Below are 16256 nucleotides of genomic sequence, written 5' to 3'. Positions count from 1 at the left end.
TGGTGAATCATGAATGAATAGAAATATTGTAGTGTCTTGTGATTTCATAGTTACAAGGAAACATAAAGTAAATGAAAAGTATTAACTGCATTTTTTTTGGAAAATAATATTTAGCATCTATTCGGATTTAAATTTATGTAGTAAATATTTAAAAAAAATTGAACTCCTGAAAATATTGAAAACATTTTATTGTTTACGTGAGTTTTGGCAAAGGCTTAATATTTTTATATTAAAAAATTAAATACAAATCTACTATAGTAGTAGTGAAAATTCTAGAAATACAGTAGTAGTTTTAATCTACTCCTGTAATTCTACAATTTTCACATATGTAAATATCTTCTTTTCCAGTATACTCAACACATTTCCAATGTTGCCACTTTTCACATTTATCACAAGCGACCATGTCCATAGTTGTCGAAATCTTTGGACAGGAATAACATTTCCAAAGATCAGTTTTTATATTTAAAATTTGGTTTATTATTAGCATGGCTTCCGAAGTAAAATACTTTATGGCAGCATCTCTAATCTTTGCACTAATATTAATAACTTCGTCTTGTACATTTTCAGGTATTATTTCAATGTTTGATTCTTCTATTTTCCCTCATCCATCTATAGCTTTATCTACTATGCTTTTTTCAACAAAATATTTGAGAAACTGCACAATTTTTTTGCGCTCTAACACCGACCTTTTAGATAGTTTACTGAAAGTTGATTTTCCAAGGGTAGGTTTATTATCTTCAGGTATAGTTGTACAATAAGAATGTTCAGGAGTGGTTGAATGTTCATGGTTTCCATTAGAACGTTTCTTAGTTAAATAAAATTCCATTGAAGCTTTCTCGGCTAGGTCTGGTTTTGCGTAACGAATATTAGTTGTGCTTCGCTTCTTTACAGTAGAAAAAAATATCTTCTGCTTTTCAACGAGATTGTTGTGTGGAATCTTCATTGTTGGAATATGCATGTCTGTAGGATTATTTTGACTATTTGTTGCCGCAGTATTTATGTCCAACCCATCCATTTTGGTTTTAATACTCTCAATGCGAGTTGATTTAGAAATTTGTATATCCAGTAAAGATTTAGATGCTGTTACTTGTTTTTCAACTGTATTTAAAATATCTATATTTTGGCATTTCCTAATTGCGCCAATTAATGTTTCCTCTTTTGAAATAAAAGATTATTTCTCATTCTCTAGAGATTGCTTTCTGTTACAATCAGATAACACTTTTTGTAAGAAAGTAACATCAGTTTGGTTGGTCACATTTGTAGCTGTTTCATGAGTTTCTTGGCATTCGATAGAACTGGTTAGTTGTGCCATGTTAGTTGGGTTATTATTTGATTCAATTTGCTTCACTGAATTTTTTTCACTTTCAACGATATTGACTAGATGAATGTGTTTACATAAGTTGGAATTAATAAAGCGGTCTAGGCATGTGCATGAAAATTTATGTATGCATACTTTACATATTGCACATGATGCGTGACAATTGTTACAAATATTAGTCTTCTTGGTGACAATATACTTAATGTTATGATACGCATCAGTTTCTGCGTCTTTCAAAGATTCTTCACTACATACTTGCCATGAAACTTCAGAAATTTTTTCAACTAAAGAAATAGGCATTTCAATGGCATGTTTGTGTCGTTTGAAGTTTTTTGATGATTTCCAAGTTATTTTTCCCTTTAAAAGTTTGATAACTCGATGGTGTGTCTGGGTATGATCGTAATTAAACAGGGTTGCCAAACATTTATCAACTCTTTTATTTTGTTTTCCCTCAAGATACTGATGTTTGAAAACTTTGTGAAATGCTTCCAAGTGCATATTTGTATTTATTTCACTATCTTCTCTGTAGCATGCAGCCCATTGCTTCTTACAAGTGGCCCACTCTTTTACAAAATAATTTCCAAATTCTACAGTGCTTTCATTTTCTTGCATTTCCGAGACGAAGGTTTCCAACATTAATTCAAACTTTTCAGGAATTCTTTCATCCATCAACACTGTTATTCCCTTAAACACTTGTGAAGAAACTTCTTTTTTAGGTATTATTGGTAACTTCTTTTGTATATCGTGGTAAACATGCCATTTACATAGTAAGATTTTACTTTCTTCTCCAAACACATTGCACCAGCTTGAATAATATTGTGGGGCTTTGTCTGACATTATTAGTTTCGCTTTTATATCACCAACTACGTTCTTAATTTCTTGAAAAAATATCCTCAAAACTTCTCCGTCTTCTCTATTTGAGATCAACCAACCAACTGGTATTCCTTCTTCAAAACAGTTATCAATTTGAAACTGTAGGCATTTGTACCATGAGTAGCGTCAAAACAAATAATTTTTTCTCCAAATTGTTTTAGCATGTTTCGTTGAAATGGGGACATTATTCCCAATGCAAAATCTTGTGGTTTAAAATCTACATAATGTGTATTTTCAGGAATTTGATTTCTGTCCTCATGTTGCTTTTTGTAAAGTAGTATGGTTTTATTATTACTGGCAACTTTCTCGCAAACATACGCATCAACGCTTAGATGGTCTTCCGCGTGGCGTTCTGTGGTATTCAAACCAAATGGTTTTCCAATATTATTTAAATCTTTGGTAACTGTAAGATGCTTCCTTTGCAAATGGTCTACATTACTCTCATATAAGTCATCCAGTACTCTTTTCTTTCTCACACCTTGAGTCAGCTTAGCTGCAATCATTTGCCTATCTGATTTCGGTATTCGAATATGACATAGTTCCACATTATGACCATAGTGAGTGTTACAAGAGTAGATAATAACTTTTCCATTTCCAAGTGGAATATACACTTTTAGCGTAGCAGCACATTGCCCATTGATTTTAGAAGTTCCCATAGCTTTTGATTGTCGCTGCCCTAGTGTAGTTTTCCTGTAATGTCCAGCTCTGTTACAATACCAATACTCAACTTTTTCAGTCTTCCTGTTGCAAGTTTTGTTTTTCAAATACTGTATATTATATTTCTTCTCGAACTCATCTTTAAATGACAGAAATGCTGAAATTATGTTTTGTTGGTTTTAAGTGTTTGTTAAATTAAATTGTAAAAAAGTATTTTAAGTTACCTGCGTAATTAATAAAACAGTGCTCCTTATCTTCAAAAATTATTTTATGAACATTAGTTAAATGTTTTTTTAATTTATTTATGGTTTTAAAGGAATCAGTACAATTAGACTCCCTACATTTTATACTAAATTCCTTATTTTCTTCCATATTTAATTAAAAAGGTAAAAAACATTTATATTGTAGCATTATAAATTATTACATTAAGGTCTAAATTGTTTTTTTAAAGAATTAACTATTAATAGTTCTTTTCCTCCATATTTATTTAAAAAAGTATGAAACATTTATATTCTAGCGTTAGAAATTATTATTTACTAATTTTATTAAATTAATTATATATAGTGGTAAGTTCTTAGTTCCTTCATATTAAATATAAGTAATAAAACAGACAGACATACTTCACAAAAGTCGCGCCAAAAAATGTTAAAAACACGTGGGTTTGTTTTTCAGTAAGTTTATATACTTTTACCATGAGTTGAAAAACTTTCTCTTAACTTACCAATAAAAAGACAACATAACTTGAAACCTTTGGAGAGCTTGCATGGGTTGACCAATAATAGAGCTAGAATTACCACCTCCCGTTTTTTGCCCTTTTTGACCCCAAAAAGAGTCTGGCATTATTCGCAAGTCGTTTTCTTTATGCGCTTAATCTAAAATTGCAATTTTGTTTTTCGCGTACCCCCCTTTTTTTCCAAAATGTCCTAAATGTAGTAAATCGTATTTGGTTAGGCCATCGGCAATTTCTTACGTATTCTATTATTAAAACTAGCTGAGTCAGGTAGTTTTATTTTTTATGACAAATAAGTAATTTTACTACGCAATAAAATGATTATTTGAAAATACGCACGTTCTTTCGCAGTCTTAAGCGGTTTTAAAAGCGAGATTATTTTAAATTTACCCATAATTCCATTGTAGTTTTACTGTGTGCCTCCCATTTGTCATGCTCGGTTTGATAACTTTGTAACAAAGTAAATTGTATAGTCTGAACAGAAAAAATTGAAAACCATCGTTGCAATTTTTACGTTTACACTATACTATTTTCTTGTTTTCAATTACTTGAATACAATTAAGTGGTCCCTTTAATTGAATTATGTGAAATAGGCTTAAAAATGGATTTGTTAACGGGGACATTTGGAAAATATACACTGACCAAAGATTAAATAAAATATTTAACGGGGTAACGGTACAATTGCAGATCACGGAATAATCAAATAAACTTAGCAATATAAAAATCACTGGAAAAAATAACTCTCAAACTCTAGGGCACATATTCTAATCTTTCCCTGAACGATAGAGATGGAACACGTCATTTTGTGCGGGTTGCTCTATGCTATAAAGCATTAGTGACGTAGGTCACGTGGTCACTGAATATACACACATTTGTTACAAACGCTTCTTGACGATTTTACTGCCTATTTCAGATAAATTTAAAAAGTGATATTAAATGAATATCATTATTTATGAAATGAATATCCCTTTTCATGAAATGAATATCCCTTTTTATGAAATGAATATCCATTTTTATGAAATGAATATCCATTTTTATGAAATGAATATCCATTTTTATGAAATGAATATCCCTTTTTATGAAATGAATATCCCTTTTTATGAAATGAATATCCCTTTTTATGAAATGTATATCCCTTTTTATGAAATGTATATCCCTTTTTATGAAATGTATATCCCTTTTTATGAAATGAATATCCCTTTTTATGAATTCAATGTTTAGGAACTTTAGTATCCTAGTTCTTAAAATCTGTGTTACCAAAAAAAAATATTATTTGTTTTGTCTTCTGCCTCTTTCTAAATATCCAGCGATACGAAAAAAGGGTTTTACACTCCCTGAGCTTGCTAGAGAGGCCAGATATAACTTAGCTAATCTATAAAGCCTACCATAGAATTGGGTTCCAGTTTAAGATCTTTCACCTCTGTTTCTAATTTTAACTTTTATTACTTATGGTTTACCTTTGTTTTCCAATATTGTTTTTAATTTCTGTTAGGGTTTTTTTTATTTCACCCCCCCTTTTGTGATGGACTTTTCAATATATCTAAAAAATCTGAATTAACCTGAAGTGAGATATTTAAGATGGCGGCCAATATGGCACCTAAATTTGAAATAGGAACTATAAAGACCCTCTTTTACGCAGAAACGCCGCCAAAATATGCAACTATATGTTTTTGAGCATGATGAATTCAAAAATACACTGTAAACAAACATTGGTAAGGTTTATTAAAGATGGTGCCTAAAATGGCGGCAGCTTGCTGATTCCCCTTTTTGACGTAAAAACGATGATGACGTGTCGCGATATATGTTTTTAAACATGTAGATTTCAAAAATATCTCGAAAACAACGTTTGCATTAGTCTTTAATTAAAATCTTTCCGGTTAATCAGTCTTTCTCCCAAGATCTTCGGTTTCCCCTTGCTGAGGTGTAGGGAGCTGACGGTTAGTTCGCGTGGTATGAAGAGCTTGACACGCAATTTAGTGCCGTTAAAAGGAGGGGCAGTTCACTCCTTCACAGTGTACAGAAATTATCAAGGTTAAAAATTTAATCGGATTTATTTTATTACAGAGTTAGCCCAAGCCGAAGCTCAGTTACCAGTCCAAACCTGCCCGTAGGCGGAGATGGGGTCGCACGGTTTGGCCAAATGTGCACAGGCGCCGGACCCAGACACTCTGGACAAGCACACTTTTGAATGTACCCCTTGACATTATAGTACTATAACACAAACATGAAAAATTTAAGTACACATTGCAGCCCTGTTTTCAGGGTAGGGTAAATAGAGCTCGCTGGGCTACACAATTTGTTAGATTAATCAAATTTATTTTTTCGACTATGCTTATTAGATTAACTATAGTTCAATCATAGAAACACTTGCACTGGTTGATTTTAATTATATTAACCACAAAAGAAAACCTTGTACTGAACGTCCGTAACACACTGGAATCGACAGTGACTTGGTTACGCTCAGGGGAGGGTAAATAAAGATCGCGGGTCTACACAATTTGTTTAAGTTCATTGCGCATTGAATACTAGCGTCATTTTTCAAGTGCATCTAGGGCATTTATACTGTGAGCATCGACGCAAAAGCAACATTAACCTCTTAACTATGAGTACTAAACGAACTAAGAATTCTAACACCTTGACACTGTAATTTTTCACTCTCGCTGTGATTCAACAGCTTAAAATCGGTTATCCTGCCGACTGCGCCTCGGTATAACGACGTTTCAGTTTTGGGGTGAAAATTTAGGGAAAATCGTGCCTACTTTGTAGGTGGGATCTACAATTTCTTTCAAATTCGCCGCTCCCGCGCAAATAAATTAAACGAGACTCACTTGTCCGCCGTCAATATCGAAATTCATATTGTTCAGGATAACCGTGCTCATGAAATTAAGAGAGTGAGTGAAATTGAACAGAGTCAAAGTTCAATGAAATATAGATTTCCATTACTGTTTAGTTGAACTGCACCAATTTTTCTCTTTTGATTTCAGTTTATTAATCACAAATCACTAGGTTTTCACGGAACAAGATCACTTCACTTAAATCACCTTCAACTCTCCATAATTTCCGACTTCGTCTTCCAACTAAATCTGCCCGGCCGTTCATCTCTCGAGACTGTCTTCGAAACTTAACAGGAAAAAAAAGGGGAGGGTTGATAGGAGATATTGGTCTTCTTAGACTTTGAACTAAGTACCTGGTTTGAACTATAGATGGCGTCAGGTTTGCGATCTATAGTTCGAACCCGCGGATTTTAAATAAGAAATCAGGTGGAACTTAGTCTATAATTACCTATTACGTTTTTTCAACCAAAAAATTCAGAAATTTTAGAAATTTTTATATGAAATCGGTCGATATCGTTATACTTCGTAATTAAGACGGACAAGACCAGGGTTGTCTTAGATCAACTTCATTCAAAAAATTAACATATATTTATTAAAATGATAACTAACACAAATTATACAGGGTGTTACGGATAATTGTACCGAAACTTTCTATATGCATTCAATGGGTCTCTATGAGTAAAACATATCCAACAAACATGGGTCCTAAAGTGCTTCGTTTTAGAGATATGGGTTCCCAAAAAACTACACCAAAAAACCGGACCCAGCCTTAAATCTGGCAAACAATATCCTTCCTTGAACCAAATTGTTTTCATTAAACTATCAATTGTTTTTTATCCGTTGTAGCGATAAACTTTAATAACAAGTGGCAAAAGTTCATTAATGTCCTATTAAAAGTAAAATGAGTTTGAAGCCATTTTAATTTATTGATACGATTTTAATTATTAAATTTAAAGATAGAAATAAAAATTCTAAAGGAATGGTTTTAAAATTGCCTAATTCGTTCTGTAGCTAATATGGCACATTGGTCCAGGAACGCTTATTGCACGGACGGGCTTCTAAAAAATGGGTTACATGCTCAAAGATTCAACCAGCAGTAGATTCCTAAAAGACTGGGGTCAGATCGACTGGCGTTTGAGTCTGTAGATAGACGGCTAAGAGAAATACAAGACATCAAATGAGCGTCCTGGATACGTTCCGATTTAGCTGATATTTAACTAAATACTCTCGGACGCCTTTAGGCTTAACGTACACTCATCTTCTGGATGTTCACCAAAAACCCGACGGACGTCTTAGTACTTGTCCTCGGGACGTACTTTTGCTCTGAGAAAATCAGACATTTGCTCGTCTTTTAACCTCCGAAATACGTCAATTTCTCTATCTCCATCCGGTTTTCGGGACATCATACGGACAAATGCAATATCCCGGCGTATTGTCCATAGGACGCCGGAGGGATGAGGTTGGTTTTTCTGGGGCACTGACAAACGTCAATTTTACGAGGATAGTCAGCCTTGTTGAAGCTTGTACGTGTTGTAGGTGGTATGGGGGAAATTTTAAGTTTATTCTACATATACACCAACCTAAAAGTGTAAATAATCCGTAATCCGTTTAGATTAATAATAACGCCAGCTAAACCTTATTAGGAAGTGATACGCAAAAACCAGTTACAAATAATTATTATGTCTTTTAATAAATTGTAAAACATCACAATAACTGCTCAAAATGCCCACCTTGGGCTGCTATACAAAAATGACAACGCCGTACAAATGATTGACGAATCTTTTCGAAGATTTCAGGCTTGTTCCGAATAGTCTCACATCCATCAATAATGCGTTGACGAAGGTCATTAATGTCACGGACATTTGTTTTATGAACAAGGTTCTTCAGATATCCCCAAAGTAAAAAATCGCAAGCGTTTAAATCGGGGATCGAGGCGGCCACGAAATAGTTCCTCCTCGTCCTATCCACCCTAAAGGAGATGTTGCATCAAGATGATCTCGCACTGCGCGGCTGAAATGTGGTGGCGCTCCATCGTGCAAGAACCACATTCGCACTCTAGTTACCCTAAGTTAATAAAGCAGGCCAGGTACGAAGCTTCGCGTGATAATTTCCGCTCGACGACGACGTAATTTTGAGCTTAAACAAAATGGCCAACGATTCGGAGCTTTCGCAATATATTCGACCGGTTACAACAAGACCTTGTTGCGCGATATACTTATGGAAAGAAGCCTCGGTTCGGGTTTTTAGAGAACATAGTAGGAGAGACATTTTTTTATCGACGCGACTGGTTCTATAGCCCAAAAGCTTGACGGTAAAGCCTTTATGTATTACTCAATCGTAATGAGGCATCCGAAAATTGGTAAAACAACTTCAACGCCACTTCCTCTCACTGAGCTCGTGACAAACGATCAACAGGAGATAACAATTTCAAGCTTTCTCACGGCCTTTATTAAGGCTCAGAAATGCGCCCCAAAGGAAGTCAGAACGCCGGTTGTTATTTCGCGCGATCGCAGTTTAGTTTTAATTTATTCCGTGCTAAAGCAGTTCAATAGCGAGGACCTAACGAATATTTGGCGCGGGCGAATAGGATACTGAGGGGGGAAGCGAGCGGGGCCGAACTGAACAAAACGATTTTCCATTGTGGTACTTTCCACATGAGGAAGGAAGTCAGCGTGAAAGCTGGAAAATTGTACAAGGAGAAACGCTCCTTCGGACTTTTCGCATTCAGCGTGCTACTGAATAGCGCTACTTTGTATCAATTTAAAGATAGATTATTTAATTTAGCTGTATTATTTTTATCGGAAAAAAGAAACGCGTTTTACGAGCATCATCTAGAACAAATTTGCTTATTAGTTAACGTGTTAGGCAACGAGACCGGGTCTCAGGTTCCACAAACGGACATTTTAACAGATAATTACCAATTAGAGGATGATTTAGTAGCGACATAATTTGAAGTTAACGAAATTGAAGCGTGTGAAACCGCGATGCCTCGTTACCTGAAAAATGAAGAGGATTATTGGCTATCCGGTGGAGAAAACCAAATTTTTCAACATATGTGCGACAAAATTATTGAGAAAGCTGACATCCAAATCCATCTTCAAGTAGGTGATAGCGTGGATAATCCTAGCTACGGAAAACGATTTTTCCAAGACATGCGGAAAAATTATTTTCCTACATTTGTTTTAAGGTCCAAGGTCTTAACGGGGGATTTGGGCAGACACTTTAAGGAAGAGGTTCCGTCATTGTACAATCCTAGAAAAAATTTTAAAAATGGTTTATTTAATTACATCGACTACGAAGCAACCACTCAAGCACGCATAGAGGGTTTCCATAAAGTTTTAAAGGAACAAGCACTTAACTACAATCGATTTCGAGTAGACGCGCTTTTAAGTGTATTAAAAAGTTTATCAACGATTTGTTTTTAGAATTCGTTAAAAATTCCAAGCTTATTATTCCAAACCAGAACAGAAAGAAACCTTACCACGAGTTAGTTAAGACATTTAAACATACCCCAGAACCGGAAAAGGACGAATCGGGTATAACAGCTAAGAGATTAAGGGGATATCAAAATAAGCCCCGTAAACCATAAAGATAAATTTTGGAAAAGTGTTCCAAAAAAGGTAGTGGAAAAAAAAACGGTTGTAAAAGAAACAAGTTGGCAAGCCAAAATATACCTCTCCTCGGAAGAATTGTCCCTAGTGGTATTAATTTCTCGAGATAACCCTTAAAGATATATCTCCGCAATTTAGAGTTATTTGTTAAAAATATTAACCCATTTCTATCCCGCCCGGTATAAAATTTTAATTATAATTAAAATAATTGAGACGAAACGACCAATTTTAATTTATTCAGAATATCATAAGTTAAGTAGTTACAACAGTAAGTTAGACGTACTATAACAATGCACAATTGAATTAAACCCTTTTACAGAACAAGTTTATCAGTTAAATATAATACGAAGCAAATTTTAATGAAAGAAATATCTACAGAGGCTTTTTGAATTACTCGCTTACGAAATACTTGCCGCATCTTTAACGCTCATTTTATTTCAACACCCGCCCTTGATGAAGATACCGTAGATATCTGGTAGTGGACGACTTGTTCACTTCCTGTTGACGTTGTGACGCATACCACATGAAAAAGACCAATGCCGTCCAATTTCCAATATCATATAATGACTCGCACACCCAAGAAATCATTGACTGCGTTAGAAATCGTAGATATCCAAATATCCACACCAAATGTATTTACAAGAAGCAAAAACCTTACCATCAACAAAGCACAGAGAGCCACTTGACTAACCGCCAGCTCTTATAGCAATTAACGTTAAATTATCTCCTTTGAATTAACAGAACTATATATAGGTCGTTAAGAAAGTGGACCACCCACAGGGTCTACCCTTTAACCCTCTAATCTCGGCTGACTGCGCTAAAACAAGATTTAACCTTTAAAAAATACCAGATTAGGCCTTCATAAATTCATTAATAAAAAAAGACTTTATTACCTATTATGCTTACGATGCCTGTCTTAATTTCAGTGAATCTAAGCAGCTATCGGTGGTTCTGTGGTAGAGCGCTCGACTGCCAAGCCGAATGGTCTGGGTTCGAAACCTGGGTGGCGCATTTGTTTTTAATCAATAGAGAAACGCTAAATTAGAATTTCTTCGATGCAATAATTTCAATTTCAATTCTATTTCAATGAAACCAAAATTTCCTACTCTATTAAATACGCTTCCGATAAAGCTGAAGGTCTAATTTTCAATAAGGCGTAACAAGTGTCGGTGGTTCTGTGGTAGAACGTCCGCCTGTCAATCAGGAGGTCTCGGGTTCAAATCCCGCCCGATGCGATCGCAAATTGATACTAAGACGAATACCGTGTACAACTGGTGGAAACCCTGCCATTGGACGTTGAGAGGTAGCATTACACTCAGCACTCGGTCCGTCCCAAAGTCATTAAGAAGAAGTTGGAGAGAAAACGCCCATATAAACACAACAGACTCAACATGCACAACCATCAGAACACAAACACCACAAATTCAACACTCACAACCTACGCATAAACATTACAAAAACGTAATACACCAAACCGTCACGGCGGTGAGCGAAAAAACACCATCCAAACCAAACCGCAAATGCATCCGTTAACGCTCACCGTCACACGGTGGTTTTGCCAACCCTTTGAGAAACTGCGTACGCAGTGATTACACTTTGCACCGAAAATGCGAACGCGTTCGCAGTCCTGACAGACAGACAGACCCACCCACAGACCCACAGACAGACACGGTCGTTGTATAACCCCTCCTAGGGGACTTTGTCCCCTCGGAGAGGTAAAAACGACGAGACAATAGCGACTCCCAATAAATTAATCAGGCATATTTCAGCTAAAACATTATTTACACCTGACTTAATTTCGAATATTGAACAACCAATTATCCATCCCCAATTGTCAGATTTTTAAATACCAGATTTAGATTCACAATCCGAATCGTTAATCCTCGAAACGGAATTTTCATCCTCCGAATTGCTGGAGTTAATTTCCATACCCGAATTTCCGTCTAACGAATTCGAAGAGGTGAATTCTGGAATCGAAGATGACGTTTCGGACAACGGGGAGGAGGAACTGGAAAAGTTACGCTCTCACATGTACAATATAGCCAGTTTCACGAAAAATAAACGAGAACCACTAAAATTAACTAAAGGGGAATTGACTATCATCTCTAAATCTAAAAGGCATTTTACTTGCTCTATGGTGGACAAATATTTTTATCTTCTTGAATTAAATTTTAAAAATAACCAATATATTTACACATCATTTTACAATCGCGTTGCTAGGTTTATCGGGACTTTAAAGGAGTTTGAAGAAAGGGAACTAGATTTTTATTTAAATAACTACATGGAATTTGCTACCGGATCATTATCATTTATCCCGATACAATTAAAAAATCACTTTACACTGTTTACGGTAAAAATGATCAAAAAGTCAGAGTTTAAAATAACAGTTTACGATTCGTATTACAGCGATGCCACAGAGCAAAGTCCTTATAAAGGATTGCACAATTAAATCACCTCATTAGGTTTTTTGAACGCGTAGCTAGTAAGTTTAATCAACCAAAACCAACGTGGGTAACCACGTCATCCGATAATTTCCCACCTAACAACAATATATACGATTGTGGCCCAATGATCTGCCTTTATGCTAAATGGATAACGGGAAATAGCCCTAGAGATTTTAAAACTTGTCGCAGTACCTCTAAATTATAAATAGAAAATAGAAAATTAAATTTAGATTAAAGTAATTTAAAATTATACTTGATTAAATTTGGGCTAAAGATGCATTTGCACAATGATGATTAAAATATCTATGATAAAAGCGCAACAAGAGGCGATATGCCTCTCAAGACATCAAAAGGGGGCGATATGCCTATCTCAAGACATCTATCAAAATTGGTGGGAGGGGGGGGGGATAGGTTATATCTTTTTGGTAAAGCAAATATAACATATCTGTAGGAAATTTTATTAAAATGCAAAACCTATATCTTTGCGTATATTTTTCTCAAAATTCCTACAGGCCACAAAAAACCAAGCCTTTACGGGGCGTGTGCCATAAGTATCTTTTGCACACGAAAAAATTCAATTCAATTCAATTCAATTTATTACTGGATATATAAAGTAGATACATTAATCAGGGTTTCTGGGGCTAAGTCGTCTAGCGATTTGTGCCCCACTTCCATAGGGGAAAAATAGAAAATACAAAATAGAAATTACACAAAAAGCAGTAAAAATAAGTATAAATATAAAAATAAAACCTCAGGAGGAGGGAGAGAGAAAATAAATGCACAATCTATATAACGTTCATATGTTTTTGTACTATAAATTTCATCGATATAAAAGAGAAACTAATTGGTTTAAATATTTTCTAATGAATTATGAAGATCGTATTAATACGCTTAAAAAAATCATCGATACTATAGGCCTTTATGACGTCTCATTTTTCAGAAAATAGTAAAATAAACGTTTTTATAACGGCTACCCCGGAAATTATAACGCCATTCGACCGGCCGCTTTGAATAGTATAAACTATGTAAATTTGAAAGCGATGACATGTGTCAATTGTTATTAAATTATAATTAAATTGTTTACATGTTAACCATTTTCCGCTTCTTTAAGTTGGAACGTGGGTTAGGTTTAAATTAATTATTACGATGTAAATTTGAAAGCGATGTCTATTTTTAGTAAATTATAATTAAATAGTTTACAGATTAACCGTTTTCCCGCTTCTTATAGTTGGAACGTGGAGTTTTATTAGTGTTGTTTCTCGTTTTTTTAATACGTCGCGTACCCTGCTGCATGTGTTTCAAATATTTTTCGAGACATTCCAGATTCTGGCAGATTGACTCCGGTCGATTATTACTGTGCGGTGTCGCGTGTTACGAGCTCCTGCTACTCAAGGTTAATAGCAATAGTTCACATTAAGTTTTTTCCTGCGATTTTTGGTTTCGTCTAGTTTCCGGTATTATAGTGTGGAATCGTGCATCTCCGTAAGTTAATTACTCAACATAGGTTTATATTTAAATTTTTGTGTTTAATCAATGTGGTCTTTCTTGCAGGCATCGTAGTGGTTATTTTCGCGACGCGTAAATGCGTTACGGCTGTTCGTCTGTTTCCTTGTTTTGTTATTCTTGGGAAGCTATCGTAAAACCAATACCATTGTAATAACACTTTCTACAACTGATATCGGGTCCGCGTTACAGCATTAGGGCAACACTTCTAGCAGTGTTCATCAGCGGTAATTTCAATATGGTTCATAATCTCGCGAAGCTTATTATTGCTACAAAGGCGACACATCTCTGCTCTTTTTGATTTTCTTGTTTGTAACAGGACACCTGACGAAGAACTTAGTGTTAATGGACTAAACTAGTATTTTTGGTTTACTGAAATTGAGTTAGTTTACTTTTACTTTAAATCACCATTAATTTTCTTTTTGAATTACATTTAATTTTAAGTTATTTTGAACACAAGTTTATTTGTCATTTTCTTATGTTGTATAGTTTTTTACGGTTAGTTTTATTTCTCTTTGTCTGTGATAATATTGGCCAAATCGTATTTCCTTCGTATATTTTTCGTATTGGCATTTGTTCTATGTATTTTTTTCGTATTGTCATTTGTTCTATTGTTTCCCCCCAAGAATTTCTAAGGTATAATTATTTGTTTGAATACACTTAAAAAAACTTGTAGTTAAATATTGCCGATTTTGTTGCTCAAATTCATTGTTTAATCAGTTTGCACTTATTTTTACTGCTCATCATATTACTTACTAGAGACTGTTAGTTTTATTGTTTCGTAGAACGAACGTTTTTATAAAATAATAGCTAAAGTTTAGTCTACACTACTTTTCCTTTCCCCGATCAAGTAATTAAAGAAATAATGGCTGATTCAGCCATAAAATGCCCTAAATGTTCGAAATCCTTTGCGGGTAAAAAGAAAAACTTGCATTGCAATTCCTGTTCCAATGTAAAAAATTGTATCAAAAGTTATTTTTGTGGGAATTGCCGGCAAAGTAGTTTCGCACCTCCGACGAATGGGAACTTACAACTAAATGCAGCTTCTCAAAATTTTGTTCCTTTACCGCCTGGATCACCGGAATCTCTTAATCCTTCGAACCTTGAAGATATTTTAAAGAAGTTAAGAAAAACTGACAGTCTTACTAGTGAAAAAGATTTAATTCTTGAAGCCATGAAGATCTCAACGGGCGCCATTCTAAAAACCATGGCAACCATGCAATCCGATGTTGACTTGCTGAAAAGGGAGAACCATCTGTTAAAACACATTATAAGGGAAAAGGTTCAACTGCAACCTACCCTACAAGATAAGCCGTCACTTCGGGCACGATCTCTTTCTATACTTCGCAAAGACACCACTAGCCATTTCTCTGACGTTGCACTCACGGAAAAACACACGGAACCCAACACCCTAACCAATACGTTCCGGGGTAGATCCAATTTGAAGAAAAAAATAAGGAAAATTCCAACAGCAAAACATCTGTAAGCAATGGTAGTAATCGACAAATGAAAGCCCGTCCTGTACGTGTTCTGAAATCTCCAGAAGTCTTCAACCTCAACTAACCTCCGCAGAACCCACATATGGTACGAAGAAACCACTTGCTAATAAACTATTCAAAAAGCTTGGCCGTAATATTTACTAGAAAATGTAATACCATTTTGTTTAATTTCCAAGTTTGTAAGAAGTCTGTACCCGGAACAGACACATTTAAGGAGCTCGCAATTTTGCTCGGCTGTGACCTCTACATTCAGGAGCAAATATAAAGCCATGTCGGTCGTGCCTGGCGTATTCAGCACGGGTTCGTTAGTCCATAACCTGCTTTAAGACTGTGTACAACAGTTTAATTAATTTTGTAATTTATTAAAAGTCATGACAATTATAATATTAAAATATTACCCATTTAAAATCGTCCTTTTCAAGCCATTATTACATTTAATAATTTCAAAATGAATGAAGCTGATGTACAATGTCTTAAAAGTAGGTTATTGCTTTAAGAACTCGTGCTAAACGTGGGATTTCCAAATAGAAGTCGCCGAGCACGATCGACTACGCTGTTAATTATATCTGTTCCAACAACAGGGCCATTGTTCACTTGGTAATTAAATAAAAAAATTATTTTTATTAAATTTTTAGACATGATGTATCTTGTCGCTCTTATTATACAATTTTAAATTTGTAAATCAGCTTGGTACTGTAGAAAATTACCTACGACATTTGATCTTGAGAAGGCGGCGCAGAATATATTTTTTAAATAATTATCAGCCAGGCTAATGCTACAGTCACCA

General features: G+C 35.0%; 1 protein-coding gene across 2 annotated transcripts; it reads left to right on the top strand.

Annotated features, from left to right (window-relative positions):
- Positions 1-13818: 13818 nt before the first annotated feature.
- On the top strand, positions 13819-16052 carry LOC149923360 (uncharacterized). Of its 2 annotated transcripts, XM_090160522.1 has the most exons (3): positions 13819-13949; positions 14019-14197; positions 14290-16052. In XM_090160522.1, the coding sequence occupies exon 3, from the start codon at positions 14836-14838 to the stop codon at positions 15454-15456; it is 621 nt and encodes a 206-aa protein (XP_090016648.1). In that variant the 5' UTR covers positions 13819-13949; positions 14019-14197; positions 14290-14835; the 3' UTR covers positions 15457-16052. The 2 variants fall into 2 exon arrangements, with proteins under 2 accessions (XP_090016648.1, XP_090016647.1); XM_090160521.1 differs by having other exon boundaries at positions 14028-16052.
- Positions 16053-16256: the final 204 nt, after the last annotated feature.

Source organism: Leiobunum rupestre, chromosome 10 (genome assembly GCF_980474605.1).
Source record: "Leiobunum rupestre chromosome 10, qqLeiRupe1.1.hap1, whole genome shotgun sequence".
In the NCBI taxonomy this organism is placed as follows: Eukaryota; Metazoa; Arthropoda; class Arachnida; order Opiliones; family Sclerosomatidae; genus Leiobunum; species Leiobunum rupestre.
This window is presented reverse-complemented; position numbering and strand designations above follow the sequence as displayed.

Bases quoted from the DNA above. Each gene is read 5' to 3' on its own strand.
- LOC149923360 (XM_090160521.1), top strand. From the start codon at position 14,836: ATGGCTGATTCAGCCATAAAATGCCCTAAATGTTCGAAATCCTTTGCG.